This window comes from Lethenteron reissneri, chromosome 2, assembly GCF_015708825.2.
Source record: "Lethenteron reissneri isolate LAM-NWPU_2019-01 chromosome 2, ASM1570882v1, whole genome shotgun sequence".
Taxonomy (NCBI): domain Eukaryota; kingdom Metazoa; phylum Chordata; class Hyperoartia; order Petromyzontiformes; family Petromyzontidae; genus Lethenteron; species Lethenteron reissneri.
This window is the reverse complement of record NC_083780.1, coordinates 277,644-304,290: the sequence shown is the minus strand read 5'-3', so window position 1 is coordinate 304,290 and position 26,647 is coordinate 277,644. Positions and strand designations below refer to the sequence as shown.

Genomic DNA, 26,647 nt, shown 5'->3' with positions numbered 1-26,647 from the left:
GGTTGCCGACGCATACCCGCTCCCTCGGATGGATGAATCGCTGGACGCCTTGGCGGGAGCGCGATTCTTTTCCACACTCGATTTACTTTCGGGATTCTGGCAGCTTCCTCTGGACGATGATTCAAAGCCTAAAACTGCTTTCCGTACACCGCACGGCCTGTTCCAATTCAACCGGTTGCCGATGGGCTTACACTCAGCGCCGGCAACTTTCCAGCGTTTGATGGAATTGGTTTTGGCTGGATTGCAATGGGAGTCGTGCCTCATTTATTTGGATGACGTTATCGTCTTTGGTAAAACTTTTGACGAACATCTCCAGAGGTTGCGGGCGGTTTTCCTAAAAATGCGGGCTGCTAATTTGAAATTCAAACCCCAAAAATGCCATTTGTTGCGCGATTCGGTGCGTTATTTGGGGCACATCGTGGGACGCTCAGGTATTGCTACCGATCCCGCCAAAACGCAGTGTGTCAGCTCCTGGCCGACTCCCACCTCGGTGGGAGAGGTCAGGAGTTTCATTGGGTTCGCGTCGTATTACCGACGGTTCGTCGCTGATTTTGCGACAATTGCCAAACCCCTGCACGCTTTAACATCTAAAGGGGTTCGGTTCCACTGGGGTCAAGAGAAGGAGGCTGCTTTCTGCTCCCTTCGGGACGCCCTGGTAAAAGCCCCTCCCTTGGTTTACCCCGATTTTTCTAAGCCCTTTTTGCTCGACACCGATGCGAGCAACACGGGTATTGGGGGCGTGCTTTCGCAGGTGGTTGACGGCGTGGAACGGGTAGTCGCGTACGGTAGTCGGGTGTTGTCTCCTGCGGAGCAAAGATTGTGTCACCCGTAGGGAACTGTTGGCAATTGTCTATTTCATCCAACAGTATCGCCCATATCTGTACGGTCGGCATTTCACCGTCCGCACAGATCATGCGGCACTACAGTATGCCCTGCGAGTTCAACAACCATCGGGACAGTTGTCTCGATGGTTGGAGGTTCTCCAGGACTTTGATTTTGAAACCACCTACCGTAAGGGCGTTCGCCATACGAATGCGGACGCTCTGTCGCGCATGCCAACCACCTCGGAATGTGCATGCCTCCTGGGGTCGGGACGTTGCAGGCCTTCAGGGGACGCATCGGTTCCGGTCTTGGCAGCCACCGACGACGACGAAACATTAATTACTAATTCGATCGAACAACAGGGAAGAGATTCCCTGTTGGGGTTGCCCGTCACTGAATGGGGGCGCCTCCAGATGGAGGATACCTCCCTCCTCGGGTGGCGTCGTCGCGTCGGGGGTGCTGAGCGTGTGAAGGGTGATTCGGATGCATGGGAAATTGTGCAAGGTCTGCTGATGCATTGGGACGGGAAATCCCAGCGACATCGGCTGGTGGTCCCTTCTGGGTTGCGAGGCAAGGTGGTGTGGGCCGCGCATGAGCGCTTATTACACCTGGGGACCCAAAAGACTCTTGCACTGCTACAACTTGATTTTTTTTGGCCTGGCATGACGAGGGATGTTGGGGATCTATTGGGATCATGCCCTCGGTGTGCGCAACGGAAACCGCCGGCGCGGGAGTCTAACCCATTTCCCGCCACCCCCAGGGGCAATAGGTATTTGTTGACTGGTGTCGAGTATTTTACACGCTGGCCTATGGCCTGGCCCCTTGCCAACCAGTCGGCAGCAGCCATCGTGGAGGCCTTTGTTCAGGGATACGTCCTGGACAAAGGTGCTCCGGAACGGCTGCTGACCGACCAGGGCAGAAATTTTTCCGGTAAATTACTCAAACAAGTCTGTGACCTCCTAGGCACGAAGAAAATTCGTACCTCCCCGTATCACCCGCAAACTGATGGGATGGTCGAGCGCCTGCATCGCACCATTACGTCAATGATGTCACAGCAGGTCTCGAACTCACAGACTGACTGGGACCTGCATATTCAAGGAGTCTTGGCGGCATACCGGATGGCACCCCATGCAGCTACGGGATTTTCCCCCTTTTACCTCATGTACGGTCGCGAACCCGACCCGCCTGTTCGCGCCCAGCTGCAGATCCCCGAGCCGCAAGGGAAAACTAAATTGGCTGACCACGTCAAATTTAATCTGGCCAAATTAACAGAGGCGCGGGATGCTGCAATGCTAAACTCGGACCTCCGTCAAAAGGCGAATGAGCGCCTCAGGCTGGGTCGGGCGCACATGATACAGTGGAAGCCGGGGGACAAGGCATGGCTGCACTGTCCCCAAGTGCCACTGGCTACCTCCTCTAAGCTCGTGCGGCCGTGGCGGGGCCCTGTGGAGGTGGTCGAAGTTTTGCGACCACAGTGCGTGCGCATTAAATGGGGGAAGCGGCGATGGTTCGTGCACCCCTCTAGGTTAAAACCCTTCGTTGCGGTACACAAACCCACTTCACACATGCGTGGCCAAACGTGTGGGGGGTCGACCGACTCATTGGGTCCGTCTCCGTCGTTCTCACCTAATGCCTTGCCGGCCGTGCCACCTCCAGGTGCATCAGGACTGACGGGCTCACGCCCGACCACCCCTCCTGGGGATACCGACGGTCGCGCGGCATCGGATGAGGACTCACTCCGGGACGGACAATTGCCACCTGACGGTCCGCCACCCGGGGTTACCCCGTGTGAGGGGCCCGCGGCAAGGACGCGCGCAAAAATGCGCAGACTGTTATGAGGCCGGAAGATGTGTACATAGGTTGTGTTCATCGTGTGTTGTGTGGGTGGTGTGTTCCCTGCCCATTGAATGTACATATGTTGGGTTCATTGTGTGTTGTGTGGGTGGTGTGTTCCCTGCCCATTGAAATGTACATACATTGGGTTCACCTGGTGTTGTGTGTATGGTGGGTTCCCTGCAAATTGTATATAGGTTGTTTTTTTACGGAATTCGTATTTATTCAAGGGGGGGTGCGTCGGGTTGTTTTCTCTTCTTGCTGTTGCATTTTGTTGTGTTCTTGTTGCTGTTCTTGTTATTGTTGAAAAATAGTGAGGCACACGCGCGGTCAAGGTGTAAATGCACTTTTATTGTCATTTTTGTATGTTGGCAGCCGGGACGGCTGCAAGCTATGCGGGGGGGGGGGGGGGGGGGGGTAGGGGTGTTAAAGAGAGGGCCCGTTATGCATGGCAGCCTATGGAAAACAAACACAGTGGGCGGGGCTACGTAAGTGCACGAGGAGGTGCCCTCTACGACGTCCGAGCCAGACACCCTGGGGGGGGCTGGTTCGAACGTTATGATCCCCCGGGGCCCCACCCCTCAGGGAGGGGTTGGGTATAAAAGAGGATGTTCAAAGGGCTCGAGTCAGTTATGTTTAAGCTAAGGGAAGAAGACTGAAGACGTCTTAGATAGAGCCCTGGACTCCCCTAGTTCGATGTCCTTTTCAGGGCCGGACAGGACTGAGCCAGCGGCGTGGTCCCGAAAGCCAGAGCCGGTGCTCTTGTAAGAGCTGGTCTGGAACTCCGGGTACCGGGCCCGACTTACCAGTGTCGGGCCAGTTAGCCTCCCCTAGCCCATTAGTGGAGGATTCGGGGCTAGGACAGAGTTAGCTAGGGGTGTATCCCGAGTTATACGGGTGAGGGGGCCGATACCCCCTCGAGTGTGTATATGCCCACTGTCGTATTGTGAAATAAATATACGTGTGCCTCAACCTCGGCGTCAAGCGTCTTCACCGGTACTTCAAGAGTAAGCAGCAATTACCAGATCATCTCCATACGTAAAATGGTTGACCAATAGGGAGCTATCCCTTGCCTGTACCCAGGCATCGATCAGCCTCCCATTGCATCTGTAATGAGAGCGCCATCCAATGGGCGGCAAGGGGTAACTGCACGGCCACCACCGGGTAACGGGTATCTAATCCCAAGCGGGGATATATCTGGGCCAAGGGTGATGGGCGGAGTCAAAGGGGAACGTGCGTGCACCATCGGGAAGGTTCCACGAGGGAGCGTGGCTAGAGGCGGAGCTTAGCTCGAGAGGAATATAAGCAGAGGCAGGGGAGGACTCAAGGTCGGTGTGTGAAGCCTCGAGTCCGGACCGCTTCACTGCACGAACCTCTCCTCGCCATCGACCATGTGGTGGAACTCCAGCGAAGCTCGCCTCTCCTCCCGGAACGCCGCCAGCCAGCGGCGGGATCGGGGAGAGAGGCGAACCTCAGCGGTGGAGCAGAGAGAATGGCTCGTCCCCGGCAGTCGAGAGAAGGGAAATATTCGGGGAGAGCGGGAGTGAGCTGTGCATAAGTTCTATTAATAATAAGATGCCAGTCAACAGTCGTCATGGAAGTCGTTTATTACACATCTGTAGCAGATGAAAATCCCTCCGGTACAGCCATTGAAAGCTTCTTGAACAAATTGGGGGGGGAAATTATTAAATAATGTAGGAGCCAGAGGACATCCCTTTCGCATCCCAAGGTGAACAGGGAATGGCTCAGACTTCCGGCCATGCAGTGTTACCACCATAATGGTGGTAACACCATTATGGTCCTTCGTGTTTGTGAGCGCGAAGAATAACCCAGAGCCCTGGCCTATTTATGCTATCATAGGCCTTGACCAGGTCAACAAAGCAGAGATGTAGGTCATGTCAAAATTTCCTACACCTCTGCTGTAGCAGGACAGAGAATATGGCTACTATGCAGGACCACATTGTCCTGAAACATCACTGGGGCTCCACAAGACTCTCCTAAGCGTGCCTGGCAAGGCGATGTTGAATAATCCTTTCCAGGACCTTTCGCAGCACAATGAAAAGGGAGATGCCATGGTAGTTGTTGCAATCAGTGCGGCCCTCGTTTAAAAAACATAGGGAACACGAAGGCATCCTTCAATCCTGCAGAACCCATCCTGTGGACCAGACAGTTGTTATGACATCACATAGGGAAGGTAGCCTGCACACAAATGCCACCCTACCTCAGCAGCTTGCTTGAAAGGTCATTTCTGCCTGGCGCTTTTACTAGTGTCAGGTAATGGATCGCCCTTCCTCAACAGATGGCACATCAGCTAGTCACTTACAAGGGGCAGCTACTTCTAATATCTGAGGGATGGCAGCCCCAGCAGGGTCAACCCCCATCTTGTCTCATTGTTATCTAAGCCGAGGGGTTTACACTCCCCCAAGACCTCAGCATTCTTCAGGAAACATGCAGATATATTTCTGAGGATTGGAAATAAGATCGATTTTCCTTCACTTAAGATGGTAATAGATGTGGTGCTGAAAGTTACTTTTTATGGAATTATAGAGTAGAGTGTGATTGTCACACACACAAACTAACCATGCACTCGACAACACATACCCACTCACACGCACGTACTCTCACTCACCACACACTCGCTCAAACGTTTTATTTGGACTGGATGACTGATGAGCTATGAAGCTATTTTCCATAGTTGTGTAGTGACATAGAACGGTCACTACTGTGTCGGCCCGTACGAGGGCTGGGGGCCCCAAGGGGGTGCCTGGGGGGTCACGTGGTGGAGGGATCCGGACCTTCCCAGAGGTGGGGGAAGGGAGGCGTGGCCTGGGAAGTGAGGCGTGGCCTGGGAAGGGAGGCGTGGCCTGGGCGGAGCCGGCCACGCCAGAGACGAGATATAAGCGTGGTGTGAACGCAGAGCGAGGCTGTTGTACTGTACTCCGAAGAGTGAAGACACCATCGGTCGTCAAGTCCCGAGTCGTCGTCCTGGGCCAGGCAGGCTGTTGCCTGCCTGGTCCAGTCTGTCGCGTTCCAGAGTGTTAGTGAGTTGAGGAAGGTGGTCACCACCTCATGTACAGTGTTATATTATTTACCGTTTAATAAATAGTGTTGGCTCCAAGCTGCATGTGTGTGCACCTAATTCGAATCCACTATATTTGGCGTCAGAAGTTGTGGAAAAATAAATATTGCTAGGTGTTATCCTAGGGAAGTAAAATGGGCACACGAAAAACAAATACAAAACTCATCTGGACGTCTTCGTACGACGGGGATGGTGTGACGACCGTCCTTCGGACAGCCCCGGGGATGGCAGCCCCGGTGACAGAGAGAGAGAGAGATGGCGCTGCACGCGGAGCGGCGGGACTTGCATCGCACTGCTGCTTCGCCGCCATCGGGAACGGAGCGACGGAGCCGTGGCGAGAGGACACCATCGTCGCTGCGGGGGCTGGCGGGGGAGGCCCGGGCATGCGGGCCACGCGGTGGGCCCGCCATTTCGGCGGCTGGTCGGGGCGCTGTTCCCGCCAAAACACCGTTCCCGCCATTTCGGCGGCTGGTCGGGGCGCTGTTCCCGCCAAAACGCCGTTCCCGCCATTTCGGCGGCGGGTCGGTGCGCTGTTCCCGCCAAAACGCCGCTCCTGCTGCCGAAATGCCGCTCCCGCCGACATCAACGCCTGCAGAGGGGGGGTTCCAGCCTTCTGCTCGAGCGCGAGAGGTGGATGGGTTCGCAAGAGCAGGCCGTGTTCACCATGAAAGATTCTTCGGGCCGTCCCAGTGCTCCACCTTGCCGCCCTCCGCTATGCACAGTTTGCCAGGCGAGTCGCGACATGACAAGCACCCGGCCCCAAGAAAAATAATAATAATCTTCACCCATCTTGCGTGTGCCGGGTTGCGATCGCGTGTGTTTTTTTTAAACTCGCTGGTTTGCGGAGCGTGTTCGTCCGGTTGTGTGCGTGAGAAATTGACGCGGCGACCATGCGGGTTTCTGCTTGTAACAGTGTTTGTTGTCAATTACGGCGTCGAGATCGGTATCTTCTGGGTGTAGTTAATGATTAATTCGTTGTTGGTGTCCCGAGCTCCGTTGATATCCTCTATGTTGCCGTGTTAATGACTCGTGTTGTTACATTGTTGTGTTGCGAAATCGCCATTGTTATTGTGTACACTGTATGGAGTTCGCTCGTGATTGTCACTTGTAACTGTAAGAAACTTTGATCGTCATTGTTGCCAAGGTACAGACCGTATGGAGCGTTGCTTGGAATTGTTAACAGTGTATGGAATGTTGGGTACTTGCTTGTGATTATTTACTATGTACGGATTGTCTGGAGTATTGATTGTGTGTGTTGCCATGTGGGGACTGGATGGAACATTGCGCCAAATGATTGACTGTACGAACTTCGTATACTGCATATACTGTATTAATCAATTCGGCGATTCTTGGGGTTTGTGTATAGTTTTTTTGCACTCAAAATTCGAATGCCCTGAGTCCCATGGTTAATGTTGAAGGCGATTTTGAAATGACAGGTTCGGTTTGTTTCAAACTCACTGGTTGGTTCCTGTCCGTTGTTGCACAGATGATGTCTTTTGTGCGGGAATGCTCCTTGTGTTCTACATGGATCGGGGGTGCGTTTCCGTTAATTGCCGTCAAATTGCGTTGCTCTCTCCACTCGGTTGGTACAGCTGCATGCTGCAATGCGAGTCTCGGAGATGATGTGTACGGATACGGGATGTGAGGTGTATTGTTGTGACCATTGAATATTCGGGATCGTCACAAATTGTGCGTACCTGTTCGGCATTGGATCAGTTCTGTGGGGGATCATAATTCAAATTGTATGTGTTGTGATGGTGTTAAATTGCGATGGTGACATGCTGCCAGGGATTTGGAATTGTGGTGCTGGCTGTCACTTATCTTGGGGCGCAGATCCTGACCAGGATGGCCCAGTGAGTGTTGAGTGTCTAACATGAACGTTGTGGTCCCGTCATGCTATGGCTGACGGCTTGACCTGACAGCCCGGAGATTGAAACACTCCGTGGCATGTCTAGCCTAGTGGGCTGTGTGCTCACATGGCTCGGAGAGTGTGGTCCCGTCATGCTGTGTCTGACGGCTTGACCTGACAGCCCGGAGATCGAGACACTCCGTGGCTTGTCTAGCCTAGTGGGCTGTGTGCTCACATGGCTCGGAGAGTGTGGTCCCGTCATGCAATGGCTGACGGCTTGACCTGACAGCCCGGAGATCGAGACACTCTGTGGCTTGTCTAGCCTTGTGGGCTGTGCGCTCACATGGCTCAGGGAGTGTGGTCCCGTCATGCTATGGCTGACAGCTTGACCTGACGGCTCGGAGGTTGAGACCCTCCGAGGCGCGTTGAAACAGTGGGCTGGAGATTTGTAAGGTTCAGGTGGAGTTGTCCTGTTACGTTGAGACTGTTTACCTCAGTTGTTAGGGTGCATGTTGTGCAGTGAGTGAACGATGGGTCGTCTCGGCTCGGTCGGTACAGCTATATGCTGCGATGCGAGTCTTGGAGAGAGACTGGGTCGTCTCAGCTCGGTCGGTACAGCTATATGCTGCGATGCGAGTCTTGGAGAGAGACTGGGTCGTCTCAGCTCGGTCGGTACAGCTATATGCTGCGATGCGAGTCTTGGAGAGAGACTGGGTTAAAATCCCACCGATATGGCCGACGCGTGCTGCTGGTTGTGATGCCGTGTCGTAACGGGAGGGGGCTGTGCTGGAGCGTAAGTGGGTTAGCCAGTTTTCATGTATATTTGTTGTTAATTCCCCGTTTTCTATGCGGTTCCCTTTTACCCTCGTCGATTCTGTATATATTACGTGATTGTATTTCTTATCGGTCGCCGGTCATTTATTGATGTTGCTGGTTCGGAGGCACACCTTTTCGATGTTTCACAGTTGTGTTACAGCCGGGGACGGCTGTGTGTTTATACAGGGGGGGGTGATGTAGTCACATAGAACGGTCACTATTGTGTCGGCCTGTACGAGGGCTGGGGGCCCCAAGGGGGTGACTGGGGGGTCACGTGGTGGAGGGATCCGGACCTTCCCAGAGGTGGGGGAAGGGAGGCGTGGCCTGGGAAGTGAGGCGTGGCCTGGGAAGGGAGGCGTGGCCTGGGTGGAGCCGGCCACGCCAGAGACGGGATATAAGCGTGGTGTGAACGCAGAGCGAGGCTGTTGTACTGTACTCCGAAGAGTGAAGACACCATCGGTCGTCAAGTCCCGAGTCGTCGTCCTGGGCCAGGCAGGCTGTTGCCTGCCTGGTCCAGTCTGTGTCGCGTTCCAGAGTGTTAGTGAGTTGAGGAAGGTGGTCACCACCTCATGTACAGTGTTATATTATTTACCGTTTAATAAATAGTGTTGCCTCCAAGCTGCGTGTGTGTGCACCTAATTCGAACCCACTACAGTTGTTCAGTAGGGGTGGGTCAGCAAGCCACATCAACAAAACATCCAGGAAACGACACAGGAGCAAGAAAGATCAAAGCTAATCTACCACATATATATGAAGTGTAAAAATACAAATTGCAAAGGTAAGTAAAGTCCTGCCGATTTGTCAAGACCAAATATAAGCTTGAGCAAGGCATCAACACAACAGCCCCTTAATTACACTGCACTCTAAAATCTATCAAAACTAAGGTAAGGTTCATAGTTTCAAATAGCACACACTGTACACACACACAGTCACTCAACACACACGCTCAAAACTCACCTATCCTCTCAAACGTTCACTCCCCACACACGCACACTTACCACGCACGCACTCACTCATTCATCACACACTCTTACTCACCACACACACACACCACAAAGTAGTCACTCTCCTCACACTCACTCTACAAACACTCTCACCACAAATTCTCACTCATCACACACGCTCACAATTCACCTACCCTCTTACAATTTCACTCTCCACAAACGCACTCATCATGCACTCTCACTCATCACACTCTCTCCCCCCCACACACACTCTCTTTCACCACACACACACACTCTCTCTCACCACACACACTCTCTCTCACCACACACACTCTCTCTCACCACACACACACTCTCTCTCACCACACACACTCTCTCTCTCACCACACACACACTTTTTCTCTCTCACCACACACACACACTCTCTCTCACCACACATACTCTCTCTCTCACCACACACTCTCTCTCACCAAATACACTCTCTCTCTCACCACACACACACTCTCTCTCTCACCACACACTCTCTCTCACCACACACACACACTCTCTCTCACCACACACTGTACACACACACACTCACTCAACACACACGCTGAAAACTCACCTATCCTCTCAAACGTTCACTCCCCACACACGCACACTTACCACGCACGCACTCACTCATTCATCACACACTCTTACTCACCACACACCACAAAGTAGTCACTCTCCTCACACTCACTCTGCAAACACTCTCACCACAAATTCTCACTCATCACACACGCTCACAATTCACCTACACTCTTACAATTTCACTCACCACAAACGCACTCATCACGCACTCTCACTCATCACACCCTCTCCCCCCACACACACTCTCTTTCACCACAACAACAACAACCGCCATTCGCCACTAAGTGGCGGTGACGTCACCACGACGCTTGTGCCAGGCCAAGTGCACCTTGAGGCCACGTGAAGTGTCGAACGCCCGCTGGCAGGAGGTCACGGGGCAGACCCAGCAGGTGCCACGGGTCGACTGACCGAGATGACTGGCTGATGCACCACCTGTGCCCCCTACCAACTTGCTGTGTTTTAGCCACCCGGCGCTCCGCTCGTTGTTGTGAGCGTCGCTCCTCCGCCCTCCGTTGTTGTTGGAGGGCGACTGCCTCCAACTGCCCAGTAGCGTCCTTCACGAGCCTCCTCCACTGAGGCCGATCTTGACACCGCTGGTACCAGTCATCGGCAAGTCCACTCAGCTCCACGTCCTCCTGTACCACATCACTCCATCTCTTCTCTAGCCCGTGTCGCGCCCGTTTAGCCCCCTCGATCCGGCCGAACAAAAGCTGTTTAGGCATGCGGTGGCTGGGCATGCGGGCTACATGACCCAGCCAATGCAGCCTTGCCTGCCGGAGGAGCTCACCGATGGGACTTTGCCCAGATCTTTCAAGGATTTGTGAACTCCTCACACACACATACACACTCTTTCACCACACACACACACACTCTTTCACCACACACACACTCTCTCACCACACACCACTCTCTCTCACCACACACACACTCTCTCTCACCACACACTCTATTTCACCACACACACGTCTATTTGCCACACAGTCTCTCTCAATACACACTCTCTCACTCACCACATACTCATCACACTCACTCTCTAACCAGACTCTCACTCACCACACTCACTATATCACCACAAGGCTGTTACTTACAACAACACGCTCGCACTCACCACATACACCTCACCTCACCTCGGGCCTCCACTGCAGGCTGTAGGAATCGGTTTCATAAAAAAACCTCTGAATCGATTCACGGTAATTGCGACTCACTTGCAAACTGCTCACGGAACCACCAGAATCGACTCCAGGAATCGCATTTTGCATCATAACGCGATCCGAGTGCCGGTATTCATCCGCCACGGAAAACTATTCTGCCTCAGCGGTGAAACACCGCCTCGCGTGAGCGGTGCTCAGGCTTTTAAAAGCGTTCGGTGGTGCCGGACACGGAACTATTTTCCGTAGGCGGCCGCCGGCGCCGCGTCGGTTGTGCCGAAGCCGCGGCCTAGAGACCAGACCAAGTGCTGGGTGAGTGCGGTGGTGGTGTCGATGAAGGCCGCGCACGAGCGGATAGATGACCAGCACCACGCCCAGCCGTCTTTGTCTCCCTAATGATGACGTTCACCAGCTACTCATTTGAGAATGAGCCCACCTCGGGGAAGCCTGTTCACATAATCGTTGCCTCCCCACGATTCAATAGAACACGCGTGGACAGCCAGTGTCGATCCACTGCTGGATTTATCGCTTCTTAGAGCCACCGCTGGCACTTGTCACGATCCTGCGATGATTTCATCGCTCTATATGGATGTCCTCTCGATATTTATAAGAACGTGTCATTTCTGAATGTTATTTCTGAACCAAGGCTTCAATTTGATTCGAGATTGACGCTGCCATCGCTGGCCAAGCGCACTAAGTCAGGAACGACAGCGGACGTGGGGGGTGGTGAAACGTGTTCGGCTTGGGTGGCGGGGCACGGGGCACTGAAGACCGGGATTGGGGGTCTTGTCCACATAGCCAGCACATACAATTAGGGGCATGGTGTTTAAATATATAGTGAGTGTGATACTTGTAAGTGGGGAAAAATGCCTGTTCGAAATCCTGGCACAGCAGTTTAAACAACGGAGCCTTCATAAACTCCACCTCCACATAAACTCCACATAAACTCCACCTCCCCCCAGCAGCGATGTGAGTACCTCGTTGAGCTTGCATGGCAGGATGGGGATGGTTTCTTTTGATGTGTTTGGGTGATTTGTTTACCTTTATTGTACTTTGCACTTATGTTTTTGTATTGTTAGTTGTAACCTTCTTACCCGCCCCTCCAGGACATGTGAAAAGAGCTTAATAGCTCATATGATTCCTCCGGTATAAATAAACATTCTGATTCTAAATGGGTTAAGTCGACGTGCAGGTAGGTCACTGCGGGTGGTGGGGTAAAGTGAGTACTCCTCATCTCTTTCAAGATATCTCGTCAGCATGGAAGAGTTGGCCGAATCTCTCTGGAGCTCCCTCGAGTGGAGGCCCCTTTTGCCAGCAGCAGTGGCGAGTAGCGAGCAGTTGCAGAGCTGCGCCTACACACCGACGAGAGACATCGGGCCAGCGGCACACCGAGAACGGAGGCGTTCATCCAGCAGTAGAGAGAGACTGGCGCATCGTGATTGACTTTTCATTAATGATCGAGAACCATGGGTCCCACGTACGCACACCCCAGACCGGTTTCGACATTGTCGCATCAGCAGTCACGCTCTGCCGGTGCCGCGCGTGAGAGTCGGCGGCTCCGCATGAACTGCACTCCCAACTACCCCAACCACCAGCACCACCACCACCGACTTCATTCCACGCGTTCACCCAGGAGGAGCGCCTCGCTGAGTCATGGGGGTCCTGCCAAGGGCTCGCCGGAAGGTTGTGCGGCGATTTCAGCTGCTCTGCGGAAAAACATGCAATTAAATGCATTGTCTTTGAAACTGATTGGCCTACACACATCCGTTCCAGATGTAATGCGGGCGTAAACGGCCCTCCGGAGGTGACGTCAGGAGGGGAGGAGTTAGGTCACGTGGGGGGGTGAGGGGTTAGGCTATAGAAGGAGGGGAACCGGAAGAAGACGGGAGTGACGGGGAACCAGGAACAGAGAGAGGCCACGAAGGGCGAAGCGGAGGGTGGCGAGATCGCCACGAACACGGGGGAGCGAGGATCGGCACCGTTGGCCAGCGGTGACCGACCCGAAGCAGCGAGGAGGCTGCAGTCAGCAGCGGGGCTGCACAGAGAGTCAGCAGCGGGGCTGCATACAGAGTCAGCAGCGGGTCTGCATACGGTAGCAGCCAGAGGGTCTGCACATAGGGGTAGCAGCGGGAGTCTGCATAGAGGTAGCAGCGAGTCTGCAGGGAGGAGGTTACAGTAGATGAAGCAGAGAGTCAGAGGGAAGAAGAAGCTATAATAGCAGTGAATAGCCGGGGGCTACAAATACAGAGTTATAACAGAGTGCCGTGTGGGTGAAGACGAGAACCCAATAAAAGACACGAAGACAGAAGGAAGTGTCCGAGTCCTTTTATTACACAAAGAATGTATTTATTATCAGAGCATGTGTGTTTGCATGTTTTGCCACAAGTATGTGTGGTTAATGCAGACTTGATACCTTGTAAAAGGGATCTACAGTATTTGGTGTTTGAACATCTTAACTGTTTTATTGCCAGAAAGGGTCAAACTTATTCTTATTTTTCATCAATTTGGATGCTGGAAAAAGGTTCCAAAATGTGTTGCTGCTGTGTACATTGCCAGAGTTGGGAAATTTGGAGCGTGGAGCCATTGACACACTGACGTACTACGCTTTGCGAATGACGGCACGTCGTAGTTATATGGTTCAACACGCAGTATTAACCGGGGCGGCATTAGAACCGTGAACGTCCGCAACGACGAGAGGCAAAGGCGCTCGTGCGTTAGCGCCACCGAGACTCGCACCGCCTCCTCGCAGCGAGAATCAGCTGCGCTAGAGTCCCCACTCGGGCGCCTCTGTGTACGTGGAGTGTGTGCGCTCTCCCCATCTTCCACAGTGGGAGTGTGATTGTGTGTAGTGGTTAGCGCGCTGTGTAACCGTGTGTGTAAACACTGGCAAGGTGCCCCCTGCTATAATTAGAGTCTTTATGGGGGTCGCGGTTTCCACCCACGCGGTCACGTGACGCACCGCACCCCACCCCCCTCAAGTGCAGGTGGGGGCTGCCAGTTCTCATTCAGCTCACCACCTCATCCACTCACCACCTCATCCACTCACCACATCCACTCACCACCTCGTCATCCACTCAACTCACCACATCACTACTCATCACCACCTCACTACTTCTCATCACCACCTCACGACATCAACTCACCACATCAAATAACATCATCAGCTCACCATTTCATGAAACCATGACAAACAGATTTAACCTCATTAACTAATAAATACCTCAATCACATCAAAATAACCACCTCCTTTTCGCGTCCACTCCTCATCCGCTACCACCTCTTCACAAGAATCTCAGAAATCCGCGGAAGCCAAGTAAGTGCTTGCCGATCGGGACGATCGTTAACACAGCTCCGGGGATAAATAAAAAAAACGCAATGGTTACGTGGATGTTTTACAACTATGACCAGGTTCCCGAGATATCCGTGGAAGCGGCATGGCAGTACTGGCAATGGCTTGGAGGGACTGACAGAAATCCTCAGCAGCCGCGTGAGAGCTAAGATGGTAATGGGTCAGGTCTGTCTTCTGGAACTCAGTGGGAGCAGCGTACAATTCCATAGTCTAAATATTAAATCAGGAACTTTCATCTGTTTCTCAATCCACTGCTGAAGGAAAGCCTCCCCACGCCTGTTGGTCACGGGTGTTGTTTGACCATACTTCACCACGCGGGTCAGTGCAAGTTGATGCAGATATAACTTGCTACAATAACAATGTTAGCCGTGGTTTGGCGTCCAATTCGGATACCCGCTCCTCCGCAGCTATAGGTTATAGTTTTGTGGGGACTATATTAGAAGTCTGTTGAAGCCACGTAGCTTCCTAAATTGACTACTGGATTGTTAATATTGGACCGTAAAGTGTAGAAATGCGAGGCAGCGACGTTTCAATACTTAACACGGGATCATATCGTCTAGTAATCTGCGGCACCAGATAACATGGCCATGAGACATGACCTCGCTAAGACAATATAAATCTCGCCAGCACGGTTATTACGGTGAATATGGCACGCGCCTTAACCAGTAAAAATATGTAGACGCCAAGCCGACTCAGCCATCGATAATATCTTAATAAGGATTACGAGACTAGTTTTTAAAAAATCCGTGGCAGCCACTTCACCGATGTGCGGCATGAAGTTGACGTACAAATGGGATTAGTAGTAATCTGCGGAAGCCTTCAGAGACATGTAACCCACCTCCCATCTCCCTCCCACCACAGGGCGATGGGCGAGGGGGGCTCTGCTCTCCACCGAGTCGTGGACCTGCGATCACCCCGCTGGGACCAGTCGACGTTTTGGGGGCGCGCCCTCCATTTCTTTGCCGTCACGGACCCCCGAAATCTCCTGCTGAGTTCCCATGAACTCGAGCAGGCGCGCTCCATCGTGACCGACTTCCGGTGGGAACCCCTCCCCCCACTCGTCAAGTAACCGCTCCACCCACGCCTGTCTCAGTATATGGTCACCACCACCACACGGCTATCAGCAAACCACCAAACCACCACACCACGTTCACCATCACACCACTATCACCACCACACCATGATCACCATCACACTACCACACCACTACCATAATCATCTCACAACACCATGTTTCTGATGATGTTGTTGATGTTCATCTTATTGATGTGCATCTTGTTGATGTTGGCATGCAGGGCAGGCTATTCACATGCAGAGCTCAGCGAAGAGGATGTGAGATCCATACCTCACCTCCTCACTTATCCTTCGCTCCAGTCACATCTTATTTCACCACTCCACCTCACCTCCATTCACCTACGCACAACTCCATTCACCTCACTCTTCACCTACTCACACCTCTACTCACCTCACTGTTCCTCACCTACTGTCACCTCTACTGACCTCATCTTCACCTCCTCACTCCTCCACTCACCTCCTCACTTCTCACCTCCTCTTCTCACCTCCTCACCCCTCCACTCACCTCCTCACTCCTCCACTCACCTCATTCCTCCACTCACCCCTCACTCCTCTTTGGTGGTTGTGGTGGTGATGGTGGTAACTATGGGCTCGCCTCCCCATCAACAAGAGGCGAGGAATGGTGGTGGTGGTTGTAAGGCCGATGAGTCAAACGCCTTCTATAACCTCCTATTCCAGGTGTTAGCTAAAGTGGCCCCTCGGGATAGAGTCATCATGTTACGTGACTGTAATGCCCAAGTGGATTATGACGCAGATACCTGGGTTGGAGTGATGGGAAGGCATGGGCCAGATCAGCTCAATAATAACGGAAGGAGGCTGCTAGACTTCTACGCAGCCCATGGGCATATAATAACGAACACGTTGTTCTGGCATCGGCACATCCACACAACATCATGGATGCACGCCGAGTTTGGACTATATAATTACGGACCAGCGGATGCAAGCCCATGTCCTTGACACCAGGACCTACCGTGGAGCTCATCTGCCCACTGACCATCGACTTGTCATCTGTAAGATGTGCCTGCCATTCTTCCACTCCAGGTGGGTGTACACCCAGGACCCCATTCAAACCCACAGTGGCCTGGTCTCAGCTAACTGAGGATAGTTGAAAGCAGGAATTTCAATATCGCTTGCAGCTGGGGTTAGCATCATGCCCCCTACTTCTGATGCTGAGGGGAAATGGGGGAGGTCCAGGACTGTGGCTTGTGCAGCTGCAATGGCTGCATTGGGTATGCAGTCCAGACCTCCCCAGCGACCCTGGCTGAAAGAAGAGGTGTTCCGGCTGGTTGAGAGAAAACGATATGCCCAGTCCCGTCGTCTTAAAAATCCAACATCAGAGAATGAGGAGTCTAACCGCAGCCTTTGCTCGGAGATTCAGAGAGCCCTTCGGTGCTGCAAGGATGAGTGGTGGGGGCAGGTTGCTGGGGATATGGAATCTGCCTCAGTAGCCCGCAATCAAAAATTACTTTTTAATTCCATCGTAAAAGTAACGTGCAGCGCCTCACCTTTCACCATCCTTAAAGAAAAGAATGGTAATCTGATCTCTGACCCCCAGGAACAGGTCTGCAGGTTTACAGAGCACTTTTGTGAGGTTTTGGGGGAAGGGAATTACCTCAGCCCAGACATCACGGGGCAAGGTGGGGACGACCATGCTAGGGCTGCGGTGCCTCAAATATTGGCAGAAATAGCTACCCTTCTGAATGGTTGGCTGAGGTGTCTTCTGTGGAGGAAGTGTGAGGGGCAATCCGAAGTCTGAGACCAAGAAAAGCACCGGGCAGAGATGATCTCCCAAGCTAAATTCTGAGGGAGGGTGGCATCTGTGTGCAGACTTTCCGATATGACATCATCACAACTGTCTGGACCACAGGACAGGTTGATAATTGGTTCTTTACCCTTCTATCTGGCAACAAAACTGACACCTTTTTGCAAGGAGTCATGTTTGCATAGACCGCAATACCTGCAGTCATAATACAAACAAAAGAACATAACTCTGATAATGTGCACTGTCCTTGAAGTTGATTGGTCCACACCCGAGACAGCTTTCCTTCGAGCCTAGTCTCATATGGGTTGGACCAGATGACGCCAAAAGGCGCACAACTCAAGGACAATGCACCATCAGAGTATGAGAGCTCGGGGCAAGCATCTACACTATGGGGACCTCATTTACCAGTAAAAATATGATAATTGGTTCTTTACCCTTCTATCTGGCAACAAAACTGACACCTTTTTGCAAGGAGTCATGTTTGCATAGACCGCAATACCTGCAGTCATAATACAAACAAAAGAACATAACTCTGATAATGTGCACTGTCCTTGAAGTTGATTGGTCCACACCCGAGACAGCTTTCCTTCGAGCCTAGTCTCATATGGGTTGGACCAGATGACGCCAAAAGGCGCACAACTCAAGGACAATGCACCATCAGAGTATGAGAGCTCGGGGCAAGCATCTACACTATGGGGACCTCATTTACCAGTAAAAATATGATAATTGGTTCTTTACCCTTCTATCTGACAACAAAACTGACACCTTTTTGCAAAGAGTCATGTTTGCATAGACCGCAATACCTGCAGTCATAATACAAACAAAAGAACATAACTCTGATAATGTGCACTGTCCTTGAAGTTGATTGGTCCACACCCGAGACAGCTTTCCTTCGAGCCTAGTCTCATATGGGTTGGACCAGATGACGCCAAAAGGCGCACAACTCAAGGACAATGTACCATCAGAGTATGAGAGCTCGGGGCAAGCATCTACACTATGGGGACCTCATTTACCAGTAAAAATATGATAATTGGTTCTTTACCCTTCTATCTGGCAACAAAACTGACACCTTTTTGCAAGGAGTCATGTTTGCATAGACCGCAATACCTGCAGTCATAATACAAACAAAAGAACATAACTCTGATAATGTGCACTGTCCTTGAAGTTGATTGGTCCACACCCAAGACAGCTTTCCTTCGAGCCTAGTCTCATATGGGTTGGACCAGATGACGCCAAAAGGCGCACAACTCAAGGACAATGCACCATCAGAGTATGAGAGCTCGGGGCAAGCATCTACACTATGGGGACCTCATTTACCAGTAAAAATATGATAATTGGTTCTTTACCCTTCTATCTGGCAACAAAACTGACACCTTTTTGCAAGGAGTCATGTTTGCATAGACCGCAATACCTGCAGTCATAATACAAACAAAAGAACATAACTCTGATAATGTGCACTGTCCTTGAAGTTGATTGGTCCACACCCGAGACAGCTTTCCTTCGAGCCTAGTCTCATATGGGTTGGACCAGATGACGCCAAAAGGCGCACAACTCAAGGACAATGCACCATCAGAGTATGAGAGCTCGGGGCAAGCATCTACACTATGGGGACCTCATTTACCAGTAAAAATATGATAATTGGTTCTTTACCCTTCTATCTGGCAACAAAACGGACACCTTTTTGCAAGGAGTCATGTTTGCATAGACCGCAATACCTGCAGTCATAATACAAACAAAAGAACATAACTCTGATAATGTGCACTGTCCTTGAAGTTGATTGGTCCACACCCGAGACAGCTTTCCTTCGAGCCTAGTCTCATATGGGTTGGACCAGATGACGCCAAAAGGCGCACAACTCAAGGACAATGCACCATCAGAGTATGAGAGCTCGGGGCAAGCATCTACACTATGGGGACCTCATTTACCAGTAAAAATATGATAATTGGTTCTTTACCCTTCTATCTGACAACAAAACTGACACCTTTTTGCAAAGAGTCATGTTTGCATAGACCGCAATACCTGCAGTCATAATACAAACAAAAGAACATAACTCTGATAATGTGCACTGTCCTTGAAGTTGATTGGTCCACACCCGAGACAGCTTTCCTTCGAGCCTAGTCTCATATGGGTTGGACCAGATGACGCCAAAAGGCGCACAACTCAAGGACAATGCACCATCAGAGTATGAGAGCTCGGGGCAAGCATCTACACTATGGGGACCTCATTTACCAGTAAAAATATGATAATTGGTTCTTTACCCTTCTATCTGACAACAAAACTGACACCTTTTTGCAAAGAGTCATGTTTGCATAGACCGCAATACCTGCAGTCATAATACAAACAAAAGAACATAACTCTGATAATGTGCACTGTCCTTGAAGTTGATTGGTCCACACCCGAGACAGCTTTCCTTCGAGCCTAGTCTCATATGGGTTGGACCAGATGACGCCAAAAGGCGCACAACTCAAGGACAATGTACCATCAGAGTATGAGAGCTCGGGGCAAGCATCTACACTATGGGGACCTCATTTACCAGTAAAAATATGATAATTGGTTCTTTACCCTTCTATCTGGCAACAAAACTGACACCTTTTTGCAAGGAGTCATGTTTGCATAGACCGCAATACCTGCAGTCATAATACAAACAAAAGAACATAACTCTGATAATGTGCACTGTCCTTGAAGTTGATTGGTCCACACCCAAGACAGCTTTCCTTCGAGCCTAGTCTCATATGGGTTGGACCAGATGACGCCAAAAGGCGCACAACTCAAGGACAATGCACCATCAGAGTATGAGAGCTCGGGGCAAGCATCTACACTATGGGGACCTCATTTACCAGTAAAAATATGATAATTGGTTCTTTACCCTTCTATCTGGCAACAAAACTGACACCTTTTTGCAAGGAGTCATGTTTGCATAGACCGCAATACCTGCAGTCATAATACAAACAAAAGAACATAACTCTGATAATGTGCACTGTCCTTGAAGTTGATTGGTCCACACCCGAGACAGCTTTCCTTCGAGCCTAGTCTCATATGGGTTGGACCAGATGACGCCAAAAGGCGCACAACTCAAGGACAATGCACCATCAGAGTATGAGAGCTCGGGGCAAGCATCTACACTATGGGGACCTCATTTACCAGTAAAAATATGATAATTGGTTCTTTACCCTTCTATCTGGCAACAAAACGGACACCTTTTTGCAAGGAGTCATGTTTGCATAGACCGCAATACCTGCAGTCATAATACAAACAAAAGAACATAACTCTGATAATGTGCACTGTCCTTGAAGTTGATTGGTCCACACCCGAGACAGCTTTCCTTCGAGCCTAGTCTCATATGGGTTGGACCAGATGACGCCAAAAGGCGCACAACTCAAGGACAATGCACCATCAGAGTATGAGAGCTCGGGGCAAGCATCTACACTATGGGGACCTCATTTACCAGTAAAAATATGATAATTGGTTCTTTACCCTTCTATCTGACAACAAAACTGACACCTTTTTGCAAAGAGTCATGTTTGCATAGACCGCAATACCTGCAGTCATAATACAAACAAAAGAACATAACTCTGATAATGTGCACTGTCCTTGAAGTTGATTGGTCCACACCCGAGACAGCTTTCCTTCGAGCCTAGTCTCATATGGGTTGGACCAGATGACGCCAAAAGGCGCACAACTCAAGGACAATGTACCATCAGAGTATGAGAGCTCGGGGCAAGCATCTACACTATGGGGACCTCATTTACCAGTAAAAATATGATAATTGGTTCTTTACCCTTCTATCTGGCAACAAAACTGACACCTTTTTGCAAGGAGTCATGTTTGCATAGACCGCAATACCTGCAGTCATAATACAAACAAAAGAACATAACTCTGATAATGTGCACTGTCCTTGAAGTTGATTGGTCCACACCCAAGACAGCTTTCCTTCGAGCCTAGTCTCATATGGGTTGGACCAGATGACGCCAAAAGGCGCACAACTCAAGGACAATGCACCATCAGAGTATGAGAGCTCGGGGCAAGCATCTACACTATGGGGACCTCATTTACCAGTAAAAATATGATAATTGGTTCTTTACCCTTCTATCTGGCAACAAAACTGACACCTTTTTGCACGGAGTCATGTTTGCATAGACCGCAATACCTGCAGTCATAATACAAACAAAAGAACATAACTCTGTCAGTTTTGTTGCCAGATAGAAGGGTAAAGAACCAATTATCATATTTTTACTGGTAAATGAGGTCCCCATAGTGTAGATGCTTGCCCCGAGCTCTCATACTCTGATGGTGCATTGTCCTTGAGTTGTGCGCCTTTTGGCGTCATCTGGTCCAACCCATATGAGACTAGGCTCGAAGGAAAGCTGTCTCGGGTGTGGACCAATCAACTTCAAGGACAGTGCACATTATCAGAGTTATGTTCTTTTGTTTGTATTATGACTGCAGGTATTGCGGTCTATGCAAACATGACTCCTTGCAAAAAGGTGTCAGTTTTGTTGCCAGATAGAAGGGTAAAGAACCAATTATCATATTTTTACTGGCAAATGAGGTCCCCATAGTGTAGATGCTTGCCCCGAGCTCTCATACTCTGATGGTGCATTGTCCTTGAGTTGTGCGCCTTTTGGCGTCATCTGGTCCAACCCATATGAGACTAGGCTCGAAGGAAAGCTGTCTCGGGTGTGGACCAATCAACTTCAAGGACAGTGCACATTATCAGATTTAAGTTCTTTTGTTTGTATTATGACTGCAGGTATTGCGGTCTATGCAAACATGACTCCTTGCAAAAAGGTGTCAGTTTTGTTGCCAGATAGAAGGGTAAAGAACCAATTATCATATTTTTACTGGTAAATGAGGTCCCCATAGTACAGGACAGGTTATGCAGGATTGGAAGAATCCCTGGTGGTCCCCCTGTTTAAGAGTGGGGACCACACAGATTGTTACAACTATAGGGGCATCTCTCTTCTCAGTGTGCTGGGAAAGGTCCTGGCAAGAATTATTCAACATCACCTTGCCAGGCACGCTGAGGAGAGGCTTGCAAAGCCCCAATGTGGTTTCAGACCAGGGCGGTCCTGCACGGATGCCATATTCCCTGTCCGTTTGCTACAGCAGAGGTGTAGGGAATTCCAACAAGACCTATATTTCTGCTTTATTGACCTGGTCAATGCCTATGATACCATCAACAAGCCAGGGTTTGTGGGCAGTTCTTCAGGTTTTTAGAGTCCCTGACTGTCTGCTTACAATCATTAAGGGCCGTCATGATGGGTGGGCAGGCCTGGATAAAGCTACGTGGCCAGGAGTAGGAGCCATTCCCTCTTCACCTTGGGGTGCAACAGGGATGTCCTCTGGCTCCTACATTTTTTAACATAATCTTTGCCCACATAGTTCAACAAGCTTTCTATGGCTGTACTGGAGGAATTTACATCTGCTGGTACAGATACAACGGGAGGCTGATCGATGCTTGGGTGCGGTCGAGGTATGGCCCCCTATTGGTCAACCATCTAATGTATGCTGATTATCTGGTGATTGTTGCTCACTCAGAGGGTGAGTTGGAGGAGGTGCTGCTGAACCATGGAGTGTGCCACTAAGAGGTGGGGTCTTACCATCAGCCCCACTAAAACTAAGCACCTGCTTGGGTATTTTGTGCCACCAAACACTCCACCCCCTCAGCTCCCCATTGGTGATGGAGCAGTTGTGGAGAGAGTGGAGAGTTTCCCTTACCTGGCAGTGTGTTTGTGCTTATGACCAGCTCCGGTTTGACAGCAGAAGTCTCATTTCTAATCAGTTGGACGGCAGTATATTTCAGTCGGCTGCGCATTGTTGTGTGAAAGCTACCTGGTCTGTCACTGCGCATGAAGCTTCAGGTCTTCTTAGCCACAGGCATGCCCTCCCTGCTCTATGCTGGTGAAACATGGACCCCTCTAATGGAACATCTGCGATGGTTAGAGATATTCAGGCTGGCATGCCTACTATCCATCCTGGGTTTAACCATGCTGGATTGTTTGAGCTCACAAATCCATCATTGAGCTCCTCCGGCAGGTAAGGCTGCGTTGACTGGGTCATGTAGTCCGCATGCCCAGTTACCGCATGCCCACGCAGCTCCTGTTTGGCCACATAGAGGAGGCTAAACGGACATGGGCAGGAGACTGATGCGGTACGGGAGGATTTTGAGCTGAGTGGACTTGCCGACGACTGGTAGCAGCGGTGTCATGATCAGCGTCTATAGAGGAGGCTGGTGAAGGATGCTACCGGGCAGTTGGAGGCAGTAGCCCTTTAGCAACAACAGAGGGCAGAGGAGTGACACTCACAACAACAAGCGGAGCGCAAGACGGCTAAAATGCAACACGTTAGCAGAGTAGGGGGTAGCTAGTGCATCTACTGGTCATCTCAGTTAGCCAATCCATGGCACCTGGGTCTGTCCCGAGACCTGTCAGTGAGCCTTCGACACTTCACGTGGCCTCAAAGTACACCTGGCCTGGCACAGGTGCCATGGTGATGTCACCGTCACTTCGTGGCGAATGGTGGGTATTGGTATTGGTAGTTATGATAGTGGTGGTGGTGGTGATGGTGGTGATGATGGTGGTGGTGTAGGTGTGGCGTGCTAAGTATGCCCATGACTCTGCGTTCCACCCGGAAACCGGGGAGAAGATGCTGCTCATCGGCCGCATGTCAGCCCAGGTCCCGGCCAACATGACCATCACAGGCTGCATGCTCACTTTCTACCGGTCAGCACTCGCTCACCAACACACTCACCTACTTACCTATGCACTAATATCAGCTGATGGTCAGTTGACTTGTTGATGGTTGCCCGTGGTGGTTAATCGTTGTCCGTGGTTGTTGATGGTTGCCTGTAGTGGTAGATTGTTGCCCATGATGGTTGATGGTTGCCTGTAATAGTTGATTGTTGCCTTTTGCTCTAGATCGACCCCGGCGGTGGTTTTCTGGCAGTGGATCAATCAGTCATTCAATGCCATCGTCAACTTCACGAACCGCAGCGGAGTCGCACCCATGAGCACCACGTGATCATGGGGACACATGGGGAGACACGGCAGACACACGGGGAGACACGGAGATACAGGGACAAAGGACTACGGGGATGCACGGGGACAAATAGGGAGACACAAGGAGACACAGAGACACACGGTCACACTTGGGGACATACGGGGAGACATGGAAACACACAGGGACACACGGAGCCCACCGGGGATACAGGGAGACACACAGCGACAAACAGGGTGACACACGGGAACACACGGAGACACACGGGGACAAATGGGGAGACATGCAGGGACTCGAGGACAAAGGACATGAGAGGAGATACGGGTCTATGAATAAGTGTCTCAGTCGTGACACTTGTTTTTCCTGCTGCAGGCAGCTGGCAAGCGCATATATTTGTGCCACATCGGGAGCCGTGGCTACCGCGCTGGCACTGAAGTCCCTCGCCAAGGTAAAAGGTCACGACCCTGATCCCGACTGCGACCCCAGCCCCCCATCCCATGCGATTCCCGGCCATGGCTCAGTGGTGAACGATGTCTTGATTATTCTTTGGTTCTTTCGGTAAAGTCACGTAGATAGAAAAGTATAAAATAAAAATAATAATAATAAAATGTTTTTTTTTTAATGAAACCCAAAACTCACGACGTTTCGAACGCAACACAAGAGGTCGTCATCAGGCGGAGAGAAAAGTGGGCAAGCCTCCATCTGCAACTATTTATAAAGCCTTGAAATGGACGCAGCCCAAGTGTCAGAAGAAGTGGGGACAAGTCCTGCAGGGCAGCATGAATGGGTGGGCCAAAGCTGTGAGTGGGCAGGGCACATGAGCCGTGGAGCCAGCCCTGAGCGGCGAGTGGCGCAGTCCAAGTGTGTCAGCAGCATGAATGGGGCAGGCAATGCTAATGCAGGAGAGAGAAGGGGTAGAGATAGGGAAAGAGAGAGGGGGGGGAGAGAGAAGGGGGGGGGGGGGTAGAGATCGGGGGAGAGAGAGGGGGTAGAGATGGGGGGCATTGCACCTCGCTCCACACATTCACATGGCTGACGGTGGAGGTTGACAAGAAAGTACAAATCAAGTCATGACCCAAAGTGGTTGATGACATCTTTCCAATGATTGCTGAGTTTATAACCGTCTTCTCGGTTGAAATTGTGTCCCTTTAAGTGGATGGTTTCATGAACGAATCTTTGTTGATAGCCAGTAGGCTTGCAAAGTACCATCGTTTTAGACAAATCAAATTCGTGTAAGCCAACCACATTAAAATAATGATCAGCTACGGCAGAAGTATTGGTCCTACCGTGTTTCAGATCTGCCTTATGTTTACGAACACGGTCCGAGACATGTCGCTTAGTTTCCCCAATGTAACTGCTGCCGCAGATACAGCTTAGTTTGGAGACACCGGGATATTGTATGTCAGGAATATTGTCCTCCACAGATGGGATCAGCAAAACTCACGTCCATTGGCATTGCACAGAGGAGCTGCGACAGCAGCAGCAATCACCACTGCCCAGTGTAAATGTAAAGTAGTAACTCGGCAGGAGACGACTTCACGGGTAGCACACTCTTTATTTTCGCCAACTTGTAGTTACACGGATGACTAACACCCTACTTCGTTACACGGGTGACCAACACCCACTTAGCTACACGGGTGACGGACACCCACTCAGCTACAACTTCGTTACACGGGTGACCAACACCCACTTAGCTACACGGGTGACCAACACCCACTCAGCTACACGGGTGACCAACACCCACTCAGCTACACGGGTGACTAACACCCACTCAGCTACACGGGTGACCAACACCCACTCAGCTACACGGGTGACTAACACCCACTCAGCTACACGGGTGACTAACACCCACTCAGCTACACGGGTGACCAACACCCACTCAGCTGTACTGACATGGGCTCTTACGCCCCGTAGCCTTCCGGGACACACCCAGCCGGGGTGCCCGTCTCGGCTCTGGGTACCACCGTCCCGACCCACACGGGCGTCGGGCTACGGTCCCCCCAGTCTCGGCTCCGAGCCACACAGGGCCCCGGTCCCCACAAGGACGGCGGGACTAGGGGTCTCGGGCCCCTACCTCCTCCACCCCGTCTTCGGTCTTCAACTGGTTAACACTGACCACGAGTGCTCTCGCGCGTCCCCCTTTATACCCCTCCTGCGGACGTCGCTGAGAGTACCCACTTATCTGACCAATCACTGCGCACTCGCTACGATCCTCTTTTCCCAGCTTGTGTGAGCGCGCCTCACCACCGGCGCGCGCGTCCATGCCACGCCCCCATCGCGTGCCCAACCCCGCGCCCCGTGATCCATCACTGCCGGCGCACGTCAATACCACCACTACATCACCCCCTACCACATAGCTCGCA

At 51.3% G+C, this 26,647-nt stretch overlaps 2 protein-coding genes across 9 annotated transcripts in view; one reads left to right on the top strand and one right to left on the bottom strand.

Annotated features, from left to right (window-relative positions):
* The window catches only part of KANSL3 (KAT8 regulatory NSL complex subunit 3), a 69,250-nt gene extending 58,142 nt beyond the window's left edge, over positions 1-11,108 (bottom strand). The window contains exon 1 of one of the 3 annotated variants that reach the window (XM_061581509.1): positions 11,078-11,108. The gene's annotated coding sequence lies outside the window, so the exon portion shown is untranslated. Of the gene's footprint in view, positions 1-11,063 lie in introns of all 3 variants that reach the window. The other 2 variants (XM_061581559.1, XM_061581694.1) reach the window with 2 other exon arrangements.
* A 240-nt stretch (positions 11,109-11,348) lies between these two features.
* LOC133339250 (sideroflexin-3-like) overlaps positions 11,349-26,647 on the top strand; it is a 31,571-nt gene continuing 16,272 nt past the window's right edge. For 2 of the 6 annotated variants that reach the window (XM_061547548.1, XM_061547417.1), the window contains exons 1-6: positions 14,079-14,416; positions 15,314-15,490; positions 15,748-15,784; positions 23,877-24,010; positions 24,206-24,304; positions 24,657-24,732. In XM_061547548.1, coding sequence (XP_061403532.1) covers positions 15,318-15,490; positions 15,748-15,784; positions 23,877-24,010; positions 24,206-24,304; positions 24,657-24,732 — 519 coding nt within the window. In that variant the 5' untranslated portion in view covers positions 14,079-14,416; positions 15,314-15,317. The other 4 variants (XM_061547475.1, XM_061547619.1, XM_061547644.1 and 1 more) reach the window with 4 other exon arrangements.